This window comes from Cololabis saira, chromosome 3 (genome assembly GCF_033807715.1).
Source record: "Cololabis saira isolate AMF1-May2022 chromosome 3, fColSai1.1, whole genome shotgun sequence".
Classification (NCBI taxonomy): domain Eukaryota; kingdom Metazoa; phylum Chordata; class Actinopteri; order Beloniformes; family Belonidae; genus Cololabis; species Cololabis saira.
The window spans coordinates 30,916,548-30,934,470 of NC_084589.1; the positions used below are offsets into that span (position 1 = coordinate 30,916,548).

Sequence of the window (17,923 nt, forward strand, 5' to 3'; positions counted from 1 at the left end):
TTCAAGAAGCATTTTTATTCTATATATGCAGGCAGTTTATTTTTATTTCATTTGTTTTATACATTTTTATATTGTGCAGACCTCTGTTAACAAAGGTACCTGTGTGACATTTGGCACGAGGCTTTGTATTAAAACTGACTGTTTTTTTAAGGGTTTGCCTCAGAAAAAATGAAGCTAACAGAGATGCTATGCTATAATGCTTTGGGGGAAACCCCAATTAAGGCACAGAAAAAATATTGAGATATATATCGAGTATCGCCATTTAGCTAGAAAATATCGAGATACGGTATGACTTTTGGTCCATATCGCCCAGCCCTACCACTCGGTTTAATGAAATTATCTGTACAATAAAAGAGCTCAAGAAAACCCAAGGCTGGGTTTGCTTGATGCTTTATATTCCTACCAAAAATAACACTTTTAGGGAAAAAAAAGGTTTTTATCCACATTTTGCCGCTGCACTCTCCTGCTTAATGGATTGGCAGCACTTAACAGTGTCTCCTGAAAGAGCTTTGTGAATTTTCAATTTTCTCCAACCCTGAGTTGCATCCTGTACACTAATTTGCTCTCACATACACAGACACTGCAACAAGGACAGACTTGAAAAAACATGAAGCCTCTTTTCAAGGCTGCATTTGAAATTACCCATCACCATCAACTTCCTCCCCGGAGACAAGAACGAGACACAGTAGCAACACAAGCGTTGGCTCTAATCATCTCTCATCCCACTCCTTCATCTCGTTCTGTCCATCCCTTCCTCCCTGCTTCCTTCCTTCCTCCTTCTGTCCTTGGAACTCCAACTAATTGTAAGGCGGCATAGCTTAACAGCAATGGGCCACACCTTAATAACTTTTTTATCCAGCTTTCATTCTTCGACGTTAAAGCATATTATCTATTTATACTTAAAAATATATTTTGTAGCACAATCCATATACCTCCACGGAGGAGACGGACACTGTGATGGAGTAAGTGCTTTGTATAAAATGAAAAAATAAAAAAAGATGCACCAAGTGGGTGAGGACAGTCAGTCTTATTTTCAAATCATGAATAGTGGCCATAAATCCATTGTGAAGGTGATCTGGGGACGGGTGTAAAAGCAAGCAGACTTCTCTCCCACTAAAACACAGCAGGCTCTCTTCCTGATGATATGGGGGTCATTAACAGTTAGCTGCATATGAAAGCACCGCGGTTGACACAGCCAGAGACAGCCGGTTTCATTACAGGAAGCATGTGCACAAAAACAAATGAAAATAATATGAGGGAAGCTGATCGTTCAAAGGTAAAGACAAAACTGCAGTATCAGATAAGCGAAGGTAATGAGAAGAAGAACACAAAAGAGGATGATAGGGGAGCGATGGGAACACAGACAAGGCTAATCTGACTAAATACACCTTTTGTTTGTGTATGAGTACCTGTGGAGCATTGCGTGCATACGTAATCACAGCTTCGGTTGGAGTTCTTTGGAAGCTCTCGTCAGGGTATGAGAGTAAGAATTGGGGGATAAACTCTTCCATCTGTACTGTGAACCACATTATTCTTACGAACTGACTTGACCAGGATTATCCACGTGTGTGCAGTGTACCATGTGCTGATGCTCAGTTGAATGCCAGGGCTCACTGCCAGCTCGCCAGCCAACATCAGTGCCCTCGCACACTGCCGCAATGGTTCAATGTGTTATTTCTAGCACATAATAAATATTGGAGGGCAAGTTGAATGGATTTCAGAGCGGAGTTGGGTCGAAATATCCCTTTACTGACAAATGTTTAGCTGGTGCCTGCAGTTGCTTCACTGAATCAAACCACAAGAATGAAACCTGGCTTTAAAACAAACTTTTTTATTTCACCTACAAGAATGCATCCTTGATGATGACAAGATGAAAAGCACAATGTGGTTATCTGTATGTACATGGATCATTTCATGTGAATTATGGTTAAGAGTGGTTTTAAAGGGAAAAGGGAAGACTTTTTCCATAGAATTCGAGGTGATGATGGGGAAAAACATATACTGGGCAAGCACCAACGTGCACTGAGGAATGCCTCTGAGTCCAGCTCAGTGATTTACTCAGTCACCGTCTCACAGTTACACAACTTCACAAACGCAATAATCATGGCCCCGGGAGACCTAAATGACAAGAGGCCAAACATGTTCCTGCATTCCCAAAGCAGCTCATTACATCGTGTCCAGCTATAAGGTTTCCAGTGTTACGTAACATTTGGAAAGAGTACTGTACACATAATGTATGCATGTATGCCTAAACTTGCCCGCTATCTATGCACGCCTATAAATACTTGCGCATTCATATATTCAAGAATGCATGTAAGCTACCAAGCTCTAACCCAAAAGTGCCCCGGGACAGCTGGAAGAGTGGCTCTCTGGATTTATCCCTCTCATGGCTAAATGGCTCTTTTTCTGGCCTAATACCATAATAATTACACATAGCTGCAGGGGGTACACTTCTTATGGAGCACTGGCAGGGGGCACAGAAATTAAAAGTGAGGAAATGACTGTGAGAATTAAGGCGGTGTTAGACAAAGAGGCTGACGTTACGTGTTAGAGGCTAACACCTTCAACCCAACCGATGCTTGTCAGGCTGATTCTTTCCACTTGTTTCACAAGTCTCTACAATTTAACTCAAACTCATCTGAGCATCCGACTGTCCTTTTGTCTCTTTACTCTAATGTCACTATGTTCTTTTTATCTCCCAAATAAGCTCAAATTAAAGTTAAAAGAACAGTTAAGGATGTTTCACAGTTGCTTCTGTTGCTCTTTCGGTATCTCAATATAAAAGACATATTTTTCCAAATATATGAGATTTGAAATAACAGAAGTTGTATCTGTGATATAACACAATGCTGTTGGAGATTTTAGGTACATAATACTGTATATGTTATATTTTACTGTGTTTCCCATAAAAAAGAGGAATGATGTTTACAGGTACAGTGAGACTTTCCAAACGATAAGAATTCTGCTTTTGAAAAGATCAGCTAATATATATTCAAACTTAAAAAGAGCAGTGTTGGTCTTTTCTTTGATTTAGAACCTCTGGTAAAGTCAAATGGGGTGAGATAACGTTCCAGTGGCCACCAGTAGGCGCCGCCACTGAGCGCTCTCCATCAGCATGACTACCAGCTGCTTGCAAAAACTTCTGATGGTGCCTTTTTTTTTCATGGCAACACACTCTCAGTCACACCTAAGATGCAACTCATCCGGACGTGTGTTGCCCTATTTAGTGCACATTTGTGCTCGGTGCTGACATAGTTGGAAAATGCACGTGTGTGGCCAGTAATTCTCAGAATGTAGGTCTGCGACACAAGTCCTAAGAGACGCAACAGCAGCTGCTATTATTAGACAAAACAATGCTTGAAGGAGACAAAAAGAGGATGTTTCAGAGAGAGGGAGAGAACTTTGGCTAACTTTTCACTGTTTTTTTTTTTTAAATAACTTCAGAGCAGCAGTTTTGGGGCATTCAAATGACGAGGGGTTGGGTTTGTGTGTGTGCGCGTGTGTGTGTGTGTCTGTGTGTGTGTGAGGGGGTGGGAGGGCTCAGCACCTGGAACCAAGCCTTCAAATGAAGGCATCGCAGCTGTGCGGTGTCTACACCACACTCGATCCCATCAATTACAGGCCACTTTTGCAGCACAGTAGGTAGCCTACCTGTTAAAATGCCCTGTGAAGGGCAGACACGTAGCAAACACACAAACTGAATCTGAGGGAGGAAACGCTAAAAGAGCATCCAATAAATTAAGCAAAAGCGAGTGTGATAGAGGAGGGAAAGTTAGGCAAACATGTTGCAATTCAGTTTACAAAAAAATGAAGGGTGCCAGCAGAGTGATTAGAAAATATGCTGTGACTCGGGGAGAACAGTGAGGGAGGGGGGAAGAACTGGAGCACAGAAAGAGTGGAGACACCAGCAACCAAAACCCCACCCTAACTCTGATTCACACTATTGGAAATTAGGTATTACCTACAACACTATAGTTTTTTGACAGAAATTATACAATTTTGCACAACAGTGATATAGAAAGTGACAGAATAAAAAAAAACATATCTAATTGGACCTCAGGGGACAAACACCAGTCATACTGGGTTCATACAAATTAGTAAAGTAACTTTGTCCACCATTGATTCACCAAATATCACATAAGGCGAAAGAGAAATTGCATTTAGAAGGGCTTAGTTTGGGGTTTTTTTCTGGTGGGGCCTGAGTGTGCTGGGGGTGAGGCTCAGTGCCAATCCTGCAGATCATCAGACATCAAAGCGCAGAAAACTGCACCACTGCAGCCAGACGCAGCGGCTGAAAGAGACCGGGAACCGGATCCTTACAATAAAAAACTCAGCCTGTGTGACTCCTTGCAACAGATGAAGAGACTAACTGGCTTAAACTGAGGATGATGGAAGTTTTTCTTTCATCTTTTTGTTAACATCATAAACCTAACAAGTGTTTTATAGGCGGTCTGGAAGTTGTGTTCACCCGTGTATCTTTTTTTTAAAGTGGTTATTGGCTGAAGCCTGCTGAATTAGCAGTGTTTCCGCAGAAAGTAGGCTACTGCAGTCCTGTTTATTAAAAAGTGCGCTCAAGTGCGGAGCTGAGACTTCCTGCACATCAGAAAAGCAGTGACCACTTCTGAACTGTCCCGTTTGTGACCACAGCGCAGCTCCTGCAGGCAATTTTTATTTACTCTGCTGTTGAAACCAAATACACTATTCCTACATTTTTCTTTGAGAAAAAAGTCCAGTTTTCCACCTGCTGCCGGCCTTTTTTTCCCCCCTCAATAAATATGCAAAGGCTGGGGAGCGCAACAGCGGTAAACGACATTTAAAACAGTGTTGGATGAAGCGGGCTTGAACTTAATAAGCTGCGACGCGAGCAGACAGGTTTGTGCGGACGGACTCAGCCGAAGAGGAAAGTAAGAAATTCCCAGCACGGAGGCATGGAAATCCCAGCAGAACCGTGTCATACGCGTGGTGGAGTTAGCGGGACGGGGGCACAATAAAGGAAATGCAGCGGAAAGTGTTGAAGAGACTTACCTTGAATTGCCCAGAGCAGCAAGGTGCACAGGAGCGACGCGCGTCCCACGGTTATCCCGTCCATGGCACCTTCTTGAACTTTTTCAAGGAAAAGTATTCACCTTGTTTTTTTGGCTGTAAAGTGAGGGAAATGTGGCAGAGCAGCAGGTCTTTCTCTTCTTTCAATGTTCCTATAAGCCTTCTAGACTTCTCTCCCTCTCTCTCTCTGTGTGCCAGAGTGATCTCTCTCTCTCTCTGCCTCTCTCTCTCTCTCTCTCATACACACACCCATCCACTCAGAAATCTGATGCTGCTGGTAGTCTACGTGGTTGATATATTTGCACAAAAGGTGACCCCCTCTCTCCCCCCCATGCAGTCCCCTACCCTCCCCCTCGTCTCTCCACCTCAGTTGCAGTGAAAAGACCTGCTTGACTAATTGCGTATAGGTCCACAGGGGCCCGCCGGATTTCTTTAAGACGAGTTAAAAGTGATTTTATCATGAGGCTCGCCGGCTCTGAGCGAAGAAGAACCAAGTAGTAAATACAGAGTAGAACTACATCCCTGTGCAATTCAACTTTCATGTCAAAAGGAATGCGTTATTTTTGAAGTCATGACGATCGGAGAAACATTCCTAGACTATATCTATTTGTCTATTGTTAACATAGATTGGGAATCTGTCAAGTGAATATGTGTCCGTGCGATTTAAAGTTTTCCGTTTTACATGTAGATCATTATGAAAAGATAAATAAAATTAAAAAAGAAATGGCCTATTAAGACCAGAACCTTCTCCCCCCAAGTGTTCTCTGGATAAAGGCTCCCTATAGAAGAGAATGATCAGAAGTATCGAAATGGATTATGTTGCATCACAAAGAAGGAAATGGATACAGGAACATCAGCGACCTACTTCTGAAAACATGGTGAGACATTATTGTTGCTATGTTCAAGAGCTATAAAACCAGCAGCTGAAACTATCAAGAGCAACAGGGCCCATTTTACTTCAATTTGAACATTTCTGTCTCTGAAAAGGCTAACACAACAAACCTGTTACCTTTGGAAAATTTACATAAACAAAGAAGGAAAACCTCGCTGACTATAAGCTAAGTAAACTCCATTATTTATTAATGTGTTTTCTTTGACAAATGTTCAGTATAATGTGATCTTCTCCGGGGTGTTTGTAGTGAGCTTGGTCATGGCTACTAGCAAGCTTCTTACAATGAAGCACGGGGTGGGAGTGTCATGATATCAGGCTGTACCCAACTATTTAACCTGAGGGGATAATATTTGCAGACAACACTGAGTGCCTGTAGCTATACCAAAATATTGCTGAGAAGATCCCTCTCCATCTGTAGGAGCTTGTCAAGACAGGAATATGTCAGTGTAATAAGAATGGGATTTATTCTGCTGAACTCACACAGTTGCTGATTTTATCTTTTATTAAAAACATGCAAAGTATCAAAACAATCTGAACCTCGGTTCTGGAAGATCTATCTTATTTGTTGATAGGCCAGCCCACAGAAATGAAGTCATAATGAGGGCTTTAGAACAAGTGGCTGTTGAGTCAGTAGGTTTGTAAATCCATCTGCCAGATTATCAGTCAGAATTGCTTCAGCAGGTCAGATACTCAACAAACACACAAGCTTTCTTCTTTTGCCACTTTGTTCTATAAACAAATTTCCTGCCTTGGTTAGACTATCCCCAACTTAAATCTGTCCCAGATAATGATTTTAATTTTCATGCAACTGGAGGCTATAGTCCTTGAGCGTGGGCTAAGCTGTTCGTCACTGAGAGACATACCATTCATTCCTAGACATGTAATCTCTTTCCAATATGTTTTTTTGTATTTACAAGGGTATGGTATAGCCTTTTCAGCTAATTATAGCACAGATATTAAGCTATCTAGACAGGCAAAGTAGCTTATTCACCTAAGTCACAATACTGTAATCCAAGTCTCAGTGTTTGGAGCCTGTATAGTTTGAATTATATCAAATCCTATTTGCCTGGAGGTGAGAAAACATAAAGTGAAATTAGTCTACTACTGCATGACCTAATTCTACCATTGTTCAGTTCAGTAGACAACGTAAACACACAGCACATCTACACATAGTTCCTAGTTTCCAGTTAAGGGTGAGGAAGTAATAAATGATCGACAGGCCCTGCAAGTTACAATAATCCCTTGAAGAACAGTTGCATTAAAAGACAAACATTCCAAACATAGTTGGTCCAAAACAGCTGGTTAATATTTTCCTAGCCCTGTTCGAAGAAGAGAAGCGATCTCTACAACATGTTTCACGTTACAATATACAAAGACGAGTCACATATCTGGTTGGAATGTGGTCGTTCAGCTCCCAGGAACGCACTCACAGTTGCTCTTCACATAAAGAGGACACCGGCAGGTGTCTAATGAGGCTACTGTAAATTTGATCGGACCGAAGCAGGTAGTTCACCGCTGAACCCTGTAATTCTTAGAAACTCTTTCACTCCAGTCTATTCCTGGACATGCCAGCAGGAGACGGAGAAATATCCCCCCAACAGCTACTGTATCTAACATCAATATAGCCATTCGTTCCCAACATCGACCCAGTAATAATCATCTCTCCATGGTGCAGAAACATACCATTAAAAAGCCTAACTAAGTCTGTGGTGAAAAGCTTAATACAGCATGGTCTTTGCATTGCCTTACATAACACCTATATCAAGCTGCATAGCTGTAGAGGTTGCTGATTTAGCTGAGCGTGGTGTATTTTTATGCAGGGCTCTTACTCATACATACATCAGCTGTGATTTACTGTACCGGTTCATTACCTAATGGAGCTGCGGCAGAGGAGACGGGCGATTAGGACATAAGGAGACGCGGAAAAGGATAGAGAAAGTAGTAGCAAAGGAGAAATCAGGAGGATGAGCAGAGAGGAGGGAGAGGGATTATTAGGGGAAGGGTGAAGAATGAAGATGAATGCTCCCAGCCCCTTTCTCAGACTTTTCTATTTAGGCACATGAAACAAATTTTAGACATCAAAAGAAGGAAACCCTGGATCTGATTTGTAGTGAAGATGTCAGTCATGAGACTTTTTAAAATGACAGTGGGGTCGAGCTACTTCAAACAAAGTGCAGAACACAGCCCAAATGTTTCTAGTTTATAACCACCGTTTGGCCCAAAGCATATAGAGTATGTTCATGTCCAGTGGTGGACAGTAACGGAGTAAATTTACTTGAGTACTGGACTTAAGTACATATCCAGAGGATTTGTACTTTACTTGAGTATTAGATTTCTTTGGTACTTATTGCTCTTACTTGAATACATTTCCAAGACAAATATTTTTACTTTTACTCGAGTAAATTTCTAGGAAGGCTGAAAAGTACTCGTTACTTTCAGGTCTGCTCTTTTTTCTTCTTTTTTCTTCTTCCCTAAAATCCTATTGGACACAAGCTGTTTTTGTCAAAGGAGGAGACCTATCACAGTGCACGCTCTCCACTGGGATGTACGTAAAGCGGAAATACGTCAAGCCTCCTCAAAACGATACCGCCAAAGTAGCCTGCGTTTGTCAAGACAGAGCCGCAACAATGGCTACGCCTGCGTCAGGAGAAGAAAGAAAAAATCAAAAAGACAATAGGATGGTGCAGGTTAATTTGGTTTCAGTTCATGATTGTTAATAAACTCTGCATCATCTGCTGTCCTCTTATGATCCCATTCATTTGATTTGTTTTTGGTGTTTCTGCAGGTTTTATATAACATTGTGGTTCTAAAAGCAGCACATCAGTGCAGCTGGTTTCAAAGAGTTAATTCTCAGAAACAAGAGTTAAAAGATCCTTAAATTAATTTAGAAAAAATATAGTAATTTACTGATGTGGAAAATAAGAAATTTACTCTTACTCTTACTTTTACTTAAAGTAAATTTAAAAGCATTTACTTTTGGATACTTAAGTACCTTTAAAAGCAAGTACTTTTCTACTCTTACTCGAGTAATATTTTGACTGAGCTACTTTTACTTGTAACGGAGTAAATTTTGACCAGTAGTATTTGTACTCTTACTCAAGTACTGAAGTCGAGTACTCTGTCCACCTCTGTTCATGTCTGCACCAAATGTGTTGTAAAGTTACAATACTGTGTTCACACTATGGTGCACATTGTGCAACCTATAATACCGACAAGTCAAATTTCTGGTCAAAGCTCACTTTGTCCTTTTTTGATCAAGAAAGTTGATGTTTTGTCTCTAAAAATTGACAGTAATCTCCTTAGTTCCTTGATTAAGTTGTTTTTTTGTTGTTTTTCTTTACAGCTCACTGAGAACTTGAGCGGAAGTAGACAAAGCAAGGTGCCCTTATATCTCTTTTGGTATGTTTCCAAGCCAGGTGGGTTTTTAATCACTGCACATTGCTCCATAGAGACATGCCCAGAATACGTCCAGCACAGAGACGTCCAGAGGACATTCTGCTTTGATTTTCATATCACTAGAAATTTCAGCATCGGCCATGATAGAACATCAATCCCACTTGAAGCATTAAATGTCCAGACAACCGTCCCTGCAAAAGAAATTTGAGTGAGTTGAAACTGTAGATCAGCTTGCAAATCTTTTTTCCAGACTTGAACATGGTAGGAATCTAGACTGGGTGATAAATTAAGAGCTTTGGCTTTACATTCACGTGTCCAGTTGAGACAGAACTCAGGCAGGTGGCATTAGTGCTGAAGTTCTACCAGTCTGCCCGTCGATGTTACGGTTCCTCTTTCCTTCACCTGGGAAAAAGAGTCGGAGGTACTTGATCTCCACCACTGGGGATTTCCAACAAAAGAGGGAAATCAGTCACTTTCGGACAAAACGTCCTGGGCCTGCATGGCAGGTAATTACACTCACCTGCAAGCTTACCTTTTTTCACCCTGGAGGTTTTATCTGAACAGGTGTACATCCATCCATTTTTCTATACTCAATTCCAATACAGCGTGGCACAGGGAAACTACCCGCAGAAAGTCACCTGCTGAGATTTTAACTGAGAACCCTTTTGCTTTGAGGCAACAATATAAATCACAACCCAATGGGAGTCCATTACCAAAAAATATCAAGGATGAAAGGATTAATGCTGTTTGGAACTCTCTAGTCATCTGTTCCATGTATGCTACCTTATGAACTGTATGTTAGGAGGGGAAATTTAAAACCTTGTCAGTCTAAAAACTTTGGGAATAGAAAAAATGGCTGATGTTTCTCTTTTAGTTTTTTTTTTTTTAATCTTTGTGGTTTTCCATAAGCAGATGAACTATTCATCTTTTAGCGTCATGCTCACTTGAAACACAATCAGTAGTTGTTACACTTATGACTTCAAATTGGAGAACGTAAATATCAAATGTAAAAAGCAAATGAAACACAGATAATGAAAATGTCAACTTGGGCGAGCATAAAATGCTTTACTAAACGGTAATGATCTTTATGCATTTTCAATCAAAGAACAGGGATTAAAAAAAAACATTTGCAGGTACAATTAATCTTACTTGAAAGGAGGAGAATCAGTATTTAGCGTATATAACTGCACTAGTTGTTGTTTTAGGGAATTACTTAAAATATGGCTATTGAGATTGGGAAATCTTAAATGAAGTACCAAGAAGGAATGTTAACTACTGGTGGTGTTTTCTTTGCGTTCACCTGATTAGAGACTGAAAACTCTGAAGTTCCAATTGCCATCAAATGCAACCATAGAGATGAAGGTCATTAAAAGTAGAGTCAGTCTATACCCTGAACTAGTTATATACTGAATACAGAAGTGAGACGATATGTATACTTATCTGATTGACACAGTGGGTAGGTGGCATAGACACATAACCCTGAAATGAACCTTGTCATTGCGGTTAAATCATGTAACATCCTGCATACACAGCCTACACAGCGTCCAGAGTTCACACGGGAAACAGTAACCTCAGATCACCCACAATGTGAGCTTCGTTCTCTTTTTTGATCTCTTCTAATGATAGTGCAAGTAATATTTCATTAAATATATAATATATAATATATAATATAAAATGAGACAGTAGGTCAATTTTGATTCATATACAGTATATTCTCTTTCTCTAAATTTGGCTCTTACATGATCAAAACCATAATGAAACTGTGAACTGTCAGTGGAGGAGTTTGTAGTGTCAGACTTTGCACAGGTTCAGGTGTAGTCACAGTAAGCTGCACCCAAATAATAATCAAATTACACTTCAACCCAAGGGGACACTGCTGCACACGATGAGTTTCATGGCAAGCCTCAGCTTCTGACTGAAAAGAAGAAATCTCACGATGATGCAACACACAAAGGGGATTAAGGGGGGATCCATCGTCTGAGCACCATGAATATAGATGATTGCCCCCACTCCATCCAGGTAGTATTGAAAAGTTTCAGTCATCTTCGGTTCAGAAGTGTAATGGTAGTGTGACCCACATAGCTCTGCAGAACTAGAGTTGCACTGCAGGTATGGTGGTGAAAGGCATTCTAGAAGTCCTTCTATTAGCATAAGACAAAAAAAGGATCAATTTGGCTATCAGTAAGTTCTACATTTTCTCAAATTATATATCATTCACAGCATGTAAAAGTTCTACGAACACTGTCATTGAATGTCCATGAAGAAGGAGAAGAAAACAGCAACACCTTTAAAATAGAAAGCAGACAGCCTACATGATAGACCCTTGTTTTTTATGATATACCACCCCCACCCAATTTAAAAAATTAGGCTACCTGACAGAGAGAATATTTGACACATCAGCTTAAAGCATTGGGATAAAGAGAAACAGAGACATGGAGGAACTACAAAGGGACCAAAGATGTGTAATGAAAGAATAATGAAGAGAACAGATTAGGAGAGGAAGAAGAGAGGAGAACTTTAATTCCAGTCAGAGGTTGGGTAACGTTTAGCCTCAGGGAGTAATAGCAAAGTATAAGCAGAGCGAAAGAAATAAGAGGGGAAGCATATGAAAGTGAAGGTGGCTGTAAGCTCATATTAATTCTCATGTCTCCACATTATGGTGAAGACGGATGTGCAGAGGCTCCATCCTTCACGTCTCCTATGATTCTTTGATCATTCCCTTTGTTTCTCTGACTTTTACTCTCTTCTTCTTTACGTGTCTGGCATCACTGTCCACTCTCATCTCTCTCTGCATCTCCATTACACTTCACTCCTCTTGGCATCGCCCATGTTGGCTGGGCTGCAGAATGTATCATAGCAATTTTCCGAGCACTGATACACAGTGGACCGTGACTCAAGTGGGGCGTGAGTCACAAAGGCGAGCTTGCACCATGATGAAGCTCTTCTCTAGAAATCTCTACCCCATATTGCTTACATTCGCTTCCAACTGGTACTGATGAAGAAAATACCCAGAAATGCAGTCACTAACATGGACAGATCATCATGATTCACCCCAACATATTTGGTATTTCAGATTTCTGTTTAAAATGCGGCCGATTCAATGGACTGGGTTTCATTTAAATTGGTACTTACCGTATGTCATTCTCAGAGTAAGCAATACAAGATTACACTGCAAAAACTCATTTATAAGAGTGTTTTAAAAGAACATTGTTTCCAGAAAATGGGGGAAAAGGGCTATTTAAAACTTTTTTGTTAGTTTTAAGAAATCTTATGTATAGCAGACATTTCTGCTTAAAATAAGACAAATTTGACTGTTTTTGCAGCGTAATTTGAAATGTAGACACAGATGCAGCAATTCTGAATTGCATCCCTTAATGGCTCTCATTGAGTTATGTGGAGGAATGGAAAGAAAAGAAAACTCAAAAAATGTGATCATGTAACATTTTGAACATTGATAGTTATTGGTTTAGTCTGTGCAGCTGGTCCTTCCAGGAGATAACTTTATACTGACAGAAATACGTAAGATCCAGATCGGACTGTGCTTATTTTCAAATACCGGTATTGACTAACTTAACCTTTTTTTCTAAATCTTTTATTTCACGGTCAGTTTATTTTTCCTCCCCTGTAACATTCCTGGCATTGCACACGATACCTCCCGCTTGTTTTCCCACCAGTTAATCCTTGGTCACCATGGTCGGGTTTTTTTGGCCTTTTTTTTCTTTGCTTTTTTTCCAAAAAAAAAAACAGTATTAAAAAAAGAATCTGCAGTTTTGTTATTTAATGAAATGTGATGTCAAACTTTATAATATTTCTACCTACAACGTAGTTGTAAATCTACACCATTAAACCTGCACACTTTACTGGTTGTCTTCACAACACAGTTAAATTCTGATAGCAGTATGAAGTAATTTCAACTTAACCGTATTATTGGTGCATATTTAAGTTGCTGGGCGTTGACATCCTTCAATTCTCCCGAAAACAATATTTGGGCCTGGAAGAACATGCATAGACTTGTCATCGAATTATCAAACATGGGAGCACGAGTTCCAACATGTGTCTGTGTCTCACGAAAGACTTTGCGGAAATGACTGCCAAGCACTATGCCACCCACTCTGTGGAAAGGGGATCTGTCTACTCTAAGTTCATGCCACAGGAAGTGGTGCAGAATAATGTTGTAGCCATTTCCGTGCACACAGAGCAGATCACTGTATGCCGGAGAGTATCACTGCTGCGAAGTGCTTGCATTTACTGGAGTCCTCGAGAAGAAGGAAGCAATGTCATTCAAGTACATGAGTCTTCACAGTTGTGTTGTTTCTTTAAATGGAAAACATGTATATATGGTAACAGCAGTGGAGTTAATCTCTTACCAGCAGGGCAAATCTGCAATGATAATGTAATTTACAGGTGATTCAGTGCTGCGTAAAAAACAGTGCAAGGAAAAGAAAAAACGCTATGAGACAGTGACAAACAGCCACAGTGATTAAAGTGGGATATAGGGGCCGTTTCTGAGTCACCTCTTTGAGTAAACCATTCAAATAAGGTTCATATAACCCAGTTTCTCACTCACAAACAGGCTGAGCCCTTATTCGAATTCGTTCTCACAGAGATGTCCCCGAAGCTCTCAAAACAGAATTTTCAGCACAGCGAAAATAATACATCTTGGAATGGTATTCCCATTTTTGTCATTATATGTGCACCTCTTGAGAGAAACAAGACTCTTACTGGTTTGTGAAAATTAACTTCTTGTTTTGTATTTTGTTTGGTTTTGAATGCAACAATTGAAAAAATCAGAATGCCTTATTTCTCCCTCTACAGCTGGTCAAAGGGTGAAGCTACACTATTAATAGATAAATAAAACTGGTACCAGACATAATAAACATGAGGATGTGATGTAACCTGCATTTTGCTGTATAAAATTTCCACTCAGCCTAATGTATACTATATTTTTTATTATATTTTCTCTTGAAATGCATTAAACGTTTTAAATACATTTTATTTGTTTATTTATTTATACATTTGACTTTTCTTCAAAACTCTAAATGAGCGATTTTATGCTGTTATTCCATTCAAGAGGCTTTTATACGTCCAAATCATAGTTGGCTTTTCTTCAGACGGCTTTCTCAGTAATGCATGTAAATGTAGCTTTCAGAGGAAAATTAATTAGGACTCAGCTCTTTGCCTTCAAAGTCTCCATCTTCTCCGCACTCGCTCTCAAACACACATTCGCGAGCTCGCATGCCTGCTGGGCTGTGTGGACTTTATCATGGCTCCACCAACTCAACATTGGCCTCGTCTCTGCGTTCAAACCCCGAGGCTTTGAATATGAATACATAAACCATTTTATGGAATATTAATCATCCTTTGCCAGAGAATGAATTGCAGGCAATTGCACTTTCTCCGTGTCTTCCCTGGAGGTTACAATAGAAATGTGAACGTGTTGCCATCTCGGTCAAACTTAAATGGTGTATTTAAATATGCGAGCACAATATTTGTGTGTTTAGGCTTTTCTTGGTGGATTTACTGATGTCACCCAAAGCTATGTTACACCGTCATCCAAATGTTCTTTTGTCCTTTTCATTCCCAAATGAAAGTATAAAGGCATGTGTGGCAGCTTTGGTCAAACATGCTGTACATTTTACTAGAAAACTATGACACATCTGCCCTGACAGACACAGACATTTTAAACACTGTAATTTTTAAAAAGTTAGCGGAGCAGATGTAATACATTTTTTTTTCCTAATGAAACATTGATATTGAAAAATTGTTTCAGTTGCAGGTGGTATTCCGTCATCATTTACTTCTTTTCGGGTGACAAATTGGTGGGTTATTATTAGTAAAAGCTTTTAATCAAGAGCTTCAAGTGCACTCAAGTCAATAATTTGCTGTCTGAGCTGTTATCTACCTGTGTGTGTGTGTGTGTGTGTGTGTGTGTGTGTGTGTGTGTGTGTGTGTGTGTGTGTGTGTGTGTGTGTGTGTGTGTGTGTGTGTGTGTGTGTGTGTGTGTGTGTTGCTGCCCATCAAAGGGACCCATCTGCTTGTGTCCAATGAAGCCTGAACCATTACATCTTTACTCATGTGGCGCCTGGTGACAGGGCTAACAACAGGCCGCCCCTTGAGACATTGTCTTTCTTACAAATGCAAATATAGACAACAACATTCTCGATCCACTGGACAGCGCTCCTCTTCAAATATCTTTTGCTCTGTACTTTTGTTTTCTGTCAGACTCCACCATCTTATTCCCTGCTCACAACTCTCTCTCTCTTCCGCTGGACTCACTGAGCTCTCATCATGTCCATCATTCTCCCTCCGTGTGTCTTTGTAAACCACCTCTCTCTGCCCCCTTTTTACCAATAATGCATTAGTAATTATGCCATTACGTTCACAATGGGAGCCTGACCGACTGTGACACACGCTCACGCATGCATGGCCAAGTGTTGTCATCAATGCAGACTTCTGTGACTCTGCAGGAGGGCATTAGGGGTTCGGTAGAATCATAGAAAAGAGGAGGGAAAGTGTAGGATGATGGCGGGAGGGGGTGTAAAATAATAGAGTGGATGTGGAGGGTTAATTAGTGCAGGGGGAGTGAGAAACCACAGGACAGACGGATTAAAAATAAAAGAGAAAGCATGAGTTTGTTGTTTATCATTAAATGAGGAGAGGATTGAGCGAGAGGAAGAGTCAGCAATGACTATGCATTTCAGACTGTAGCAACTCAATTTGAGGCAGGAGATGGAGAGAGAGAGAGAAAAGAACAGACGAGAGGCAGGAAGGGATGGTGCCTGTCAATAAAAGCAAGAGTGAGTGCTGGCGAGATGCAGGGCCCCCACGGAGTGGCCGGGCAGTTTGTCTAGCTTGGTTTACTGGGCTGGGCAGACTATTGGCCATGACAAGATTTAATGCAAAGCTGTAACAAGCTGCCACTGTGAACGAGACTGGCAACTGTATATAACACTACTGAGACAACCAAGAAGATGCAGCTGTGTGCACAAGTGTATATCTGCAATGTCAAGAACAAGTACTTCTTAGTTTCCTGTATTATTTTGCCATAAAATGTGATCTGATCTACACAATAGTCGTTGAATGTTCAGGTCCATTGTCCTACTGCAGAGGTGGGTAGTAACGAGTTACATTTACTCCGTTACATTTACTTGAGTAAGTTTTGGGAAATGTTGTACTTTTAGGAGTAGTTTTGAATCACTGTACTTTTTACTTTTACTTGAGTAGATTTGTGAAGAAGAAACTGTACTCTTACTCCACTACATTAGGCTACGTTGAGCTTGTTACTTTTCTTTTATCCCTTTTATCCACGTATGCGTCAATCTCATGACATCACTGAGTGATTCTTTGGGAAAAATGTTTGTTTTTGCATGTTTTGTCACATTTACAACTAGACTCAAACACACACAGAGTTTCTATGAGTTCATGTTTGTTCTAGTTCTGCCTGGTTAAAAAATTACACAAAGTACAAAGGCTTGACATTTTGTGCTACTTATGCTTAATTTATTTTTCTATTCTGTTATTTTATTATTTATTAAAGTACTTGAATTTACTTTAAGCTTATTTTAATTTAAGCTATTTTTTTATTAATTTTAATTTATTTTATTGATTTAATTTGCCTGAAGATGATTATTTTGTACTTTTGTCTGTTTGAATGGTCGTGTTAAAGAAATAAATCAGACGTTACTCAACAGTTACTCAGTACTTGAGTAGTTTTTTCACCAAGTACCGTACTCTTTTACTTTTACTCAAGTAATTATTTGGATGACTACTTTTTACTTCTACTTGAGTCATGTTATTCGGAAGTAACAGTACTTTTACTTGAGTACAGTTTTTGGCTACTCTACCCACCACTGTCCTACTGCAACGACCAACTTACACTTGCAGGATGTCCAATCCACTCAGATACTTTGGTAGAATTTGGGATGGTGTTTTCCACTTCATAGTATTATGTGGTCCAGGTCCTGAGGCAGCAAGGCAAGGCCAAATAATACTACTCCCCCCACCATACTTCACAGCGTGAAGGATGTCTGGATGTTGGTAAGCTGCGCCCTCTTTCAGTCCTACACAGTGCTGACATTCTTGCCAAACATCCTGGATTTCGTTTTATTAACACACAAAACATTTTCCCAGCAGTGTTATAGATTGCCAAGGCGCTCTTTGGCACGCTTCAGGCCCGCAGGAATGTTTATTTTGTAAAGCAGCGGCTCTCTCTTTTTTGTTTACCGCGGATGCCCCGACTCCTCAACGAATTTCTTCTGGTAGACTGAACAGAGATGGGCGTCAGCTCCAGCGACGTCCTCAAGACTTCAGCTGTTACTTGTGGGGTCTTCTTTGTCACATTGTGAACGAGTCATGTTGGCTGCGCGCCCACATCTACTGTAAGAGCAGCCACAGGAATGAATGGCCTCATTTTGTTGAACTATGGGCTGATGGATGTCATTCGTATGCCTTTTCAGCCTCATACAGGTTAACAACTCTCCATCACGTGTCTTCAGAGATTTCCTTTTGCAAGGCACGGTTCAAATCATGAAATGCTTCCTATGTACGACAGACTTAAAACGTGAAGGTGTCTTTTATCAAAGTAGCTCTAAA

At 40.3% G+C, this 17,923-nt stretch overlaps 2 protein-coding genes across 4 annotated transcripts in view; both read right to left on the reverse strand.

Moving 5' to 3' along the window:
* bcam (basal cell adhesion molecule (Lutheran blood group)) overlaps window positions 1-5,282 on the reverse strand; it is a 52,122-nt gene extending 46,840 nt beyond the window's left edge. For 2 of the 3 annotated variants that reach the window (XM_061717226.1, XM_061717225.1), the window contains exon 1: window positions 5,026-5,281. In XM_061717226.1, the coding sequence (XP_061573210.1) occupies window positions 5,026-5,089 (64 nt within the window). In that variant the 5' untranslated portion in view covers window positions 5,090-5,281. Of the gene's footprint in view, window positions 1-5,025 lie in introns of all 3 variants that reach the window. The other variant, XM_061717224.1, reaches the window with a different exon arrangement.
* Window positions 1-17,923, reverse strand: part of LOC133436703 (apolipoprotein A-IV-like) — a 298,467-nt gene that overhangs the window by 106,559 nt on the left and 173,985 nt on the right. The gene's annotated exons all lie outside the window — the stretch shown is intronic.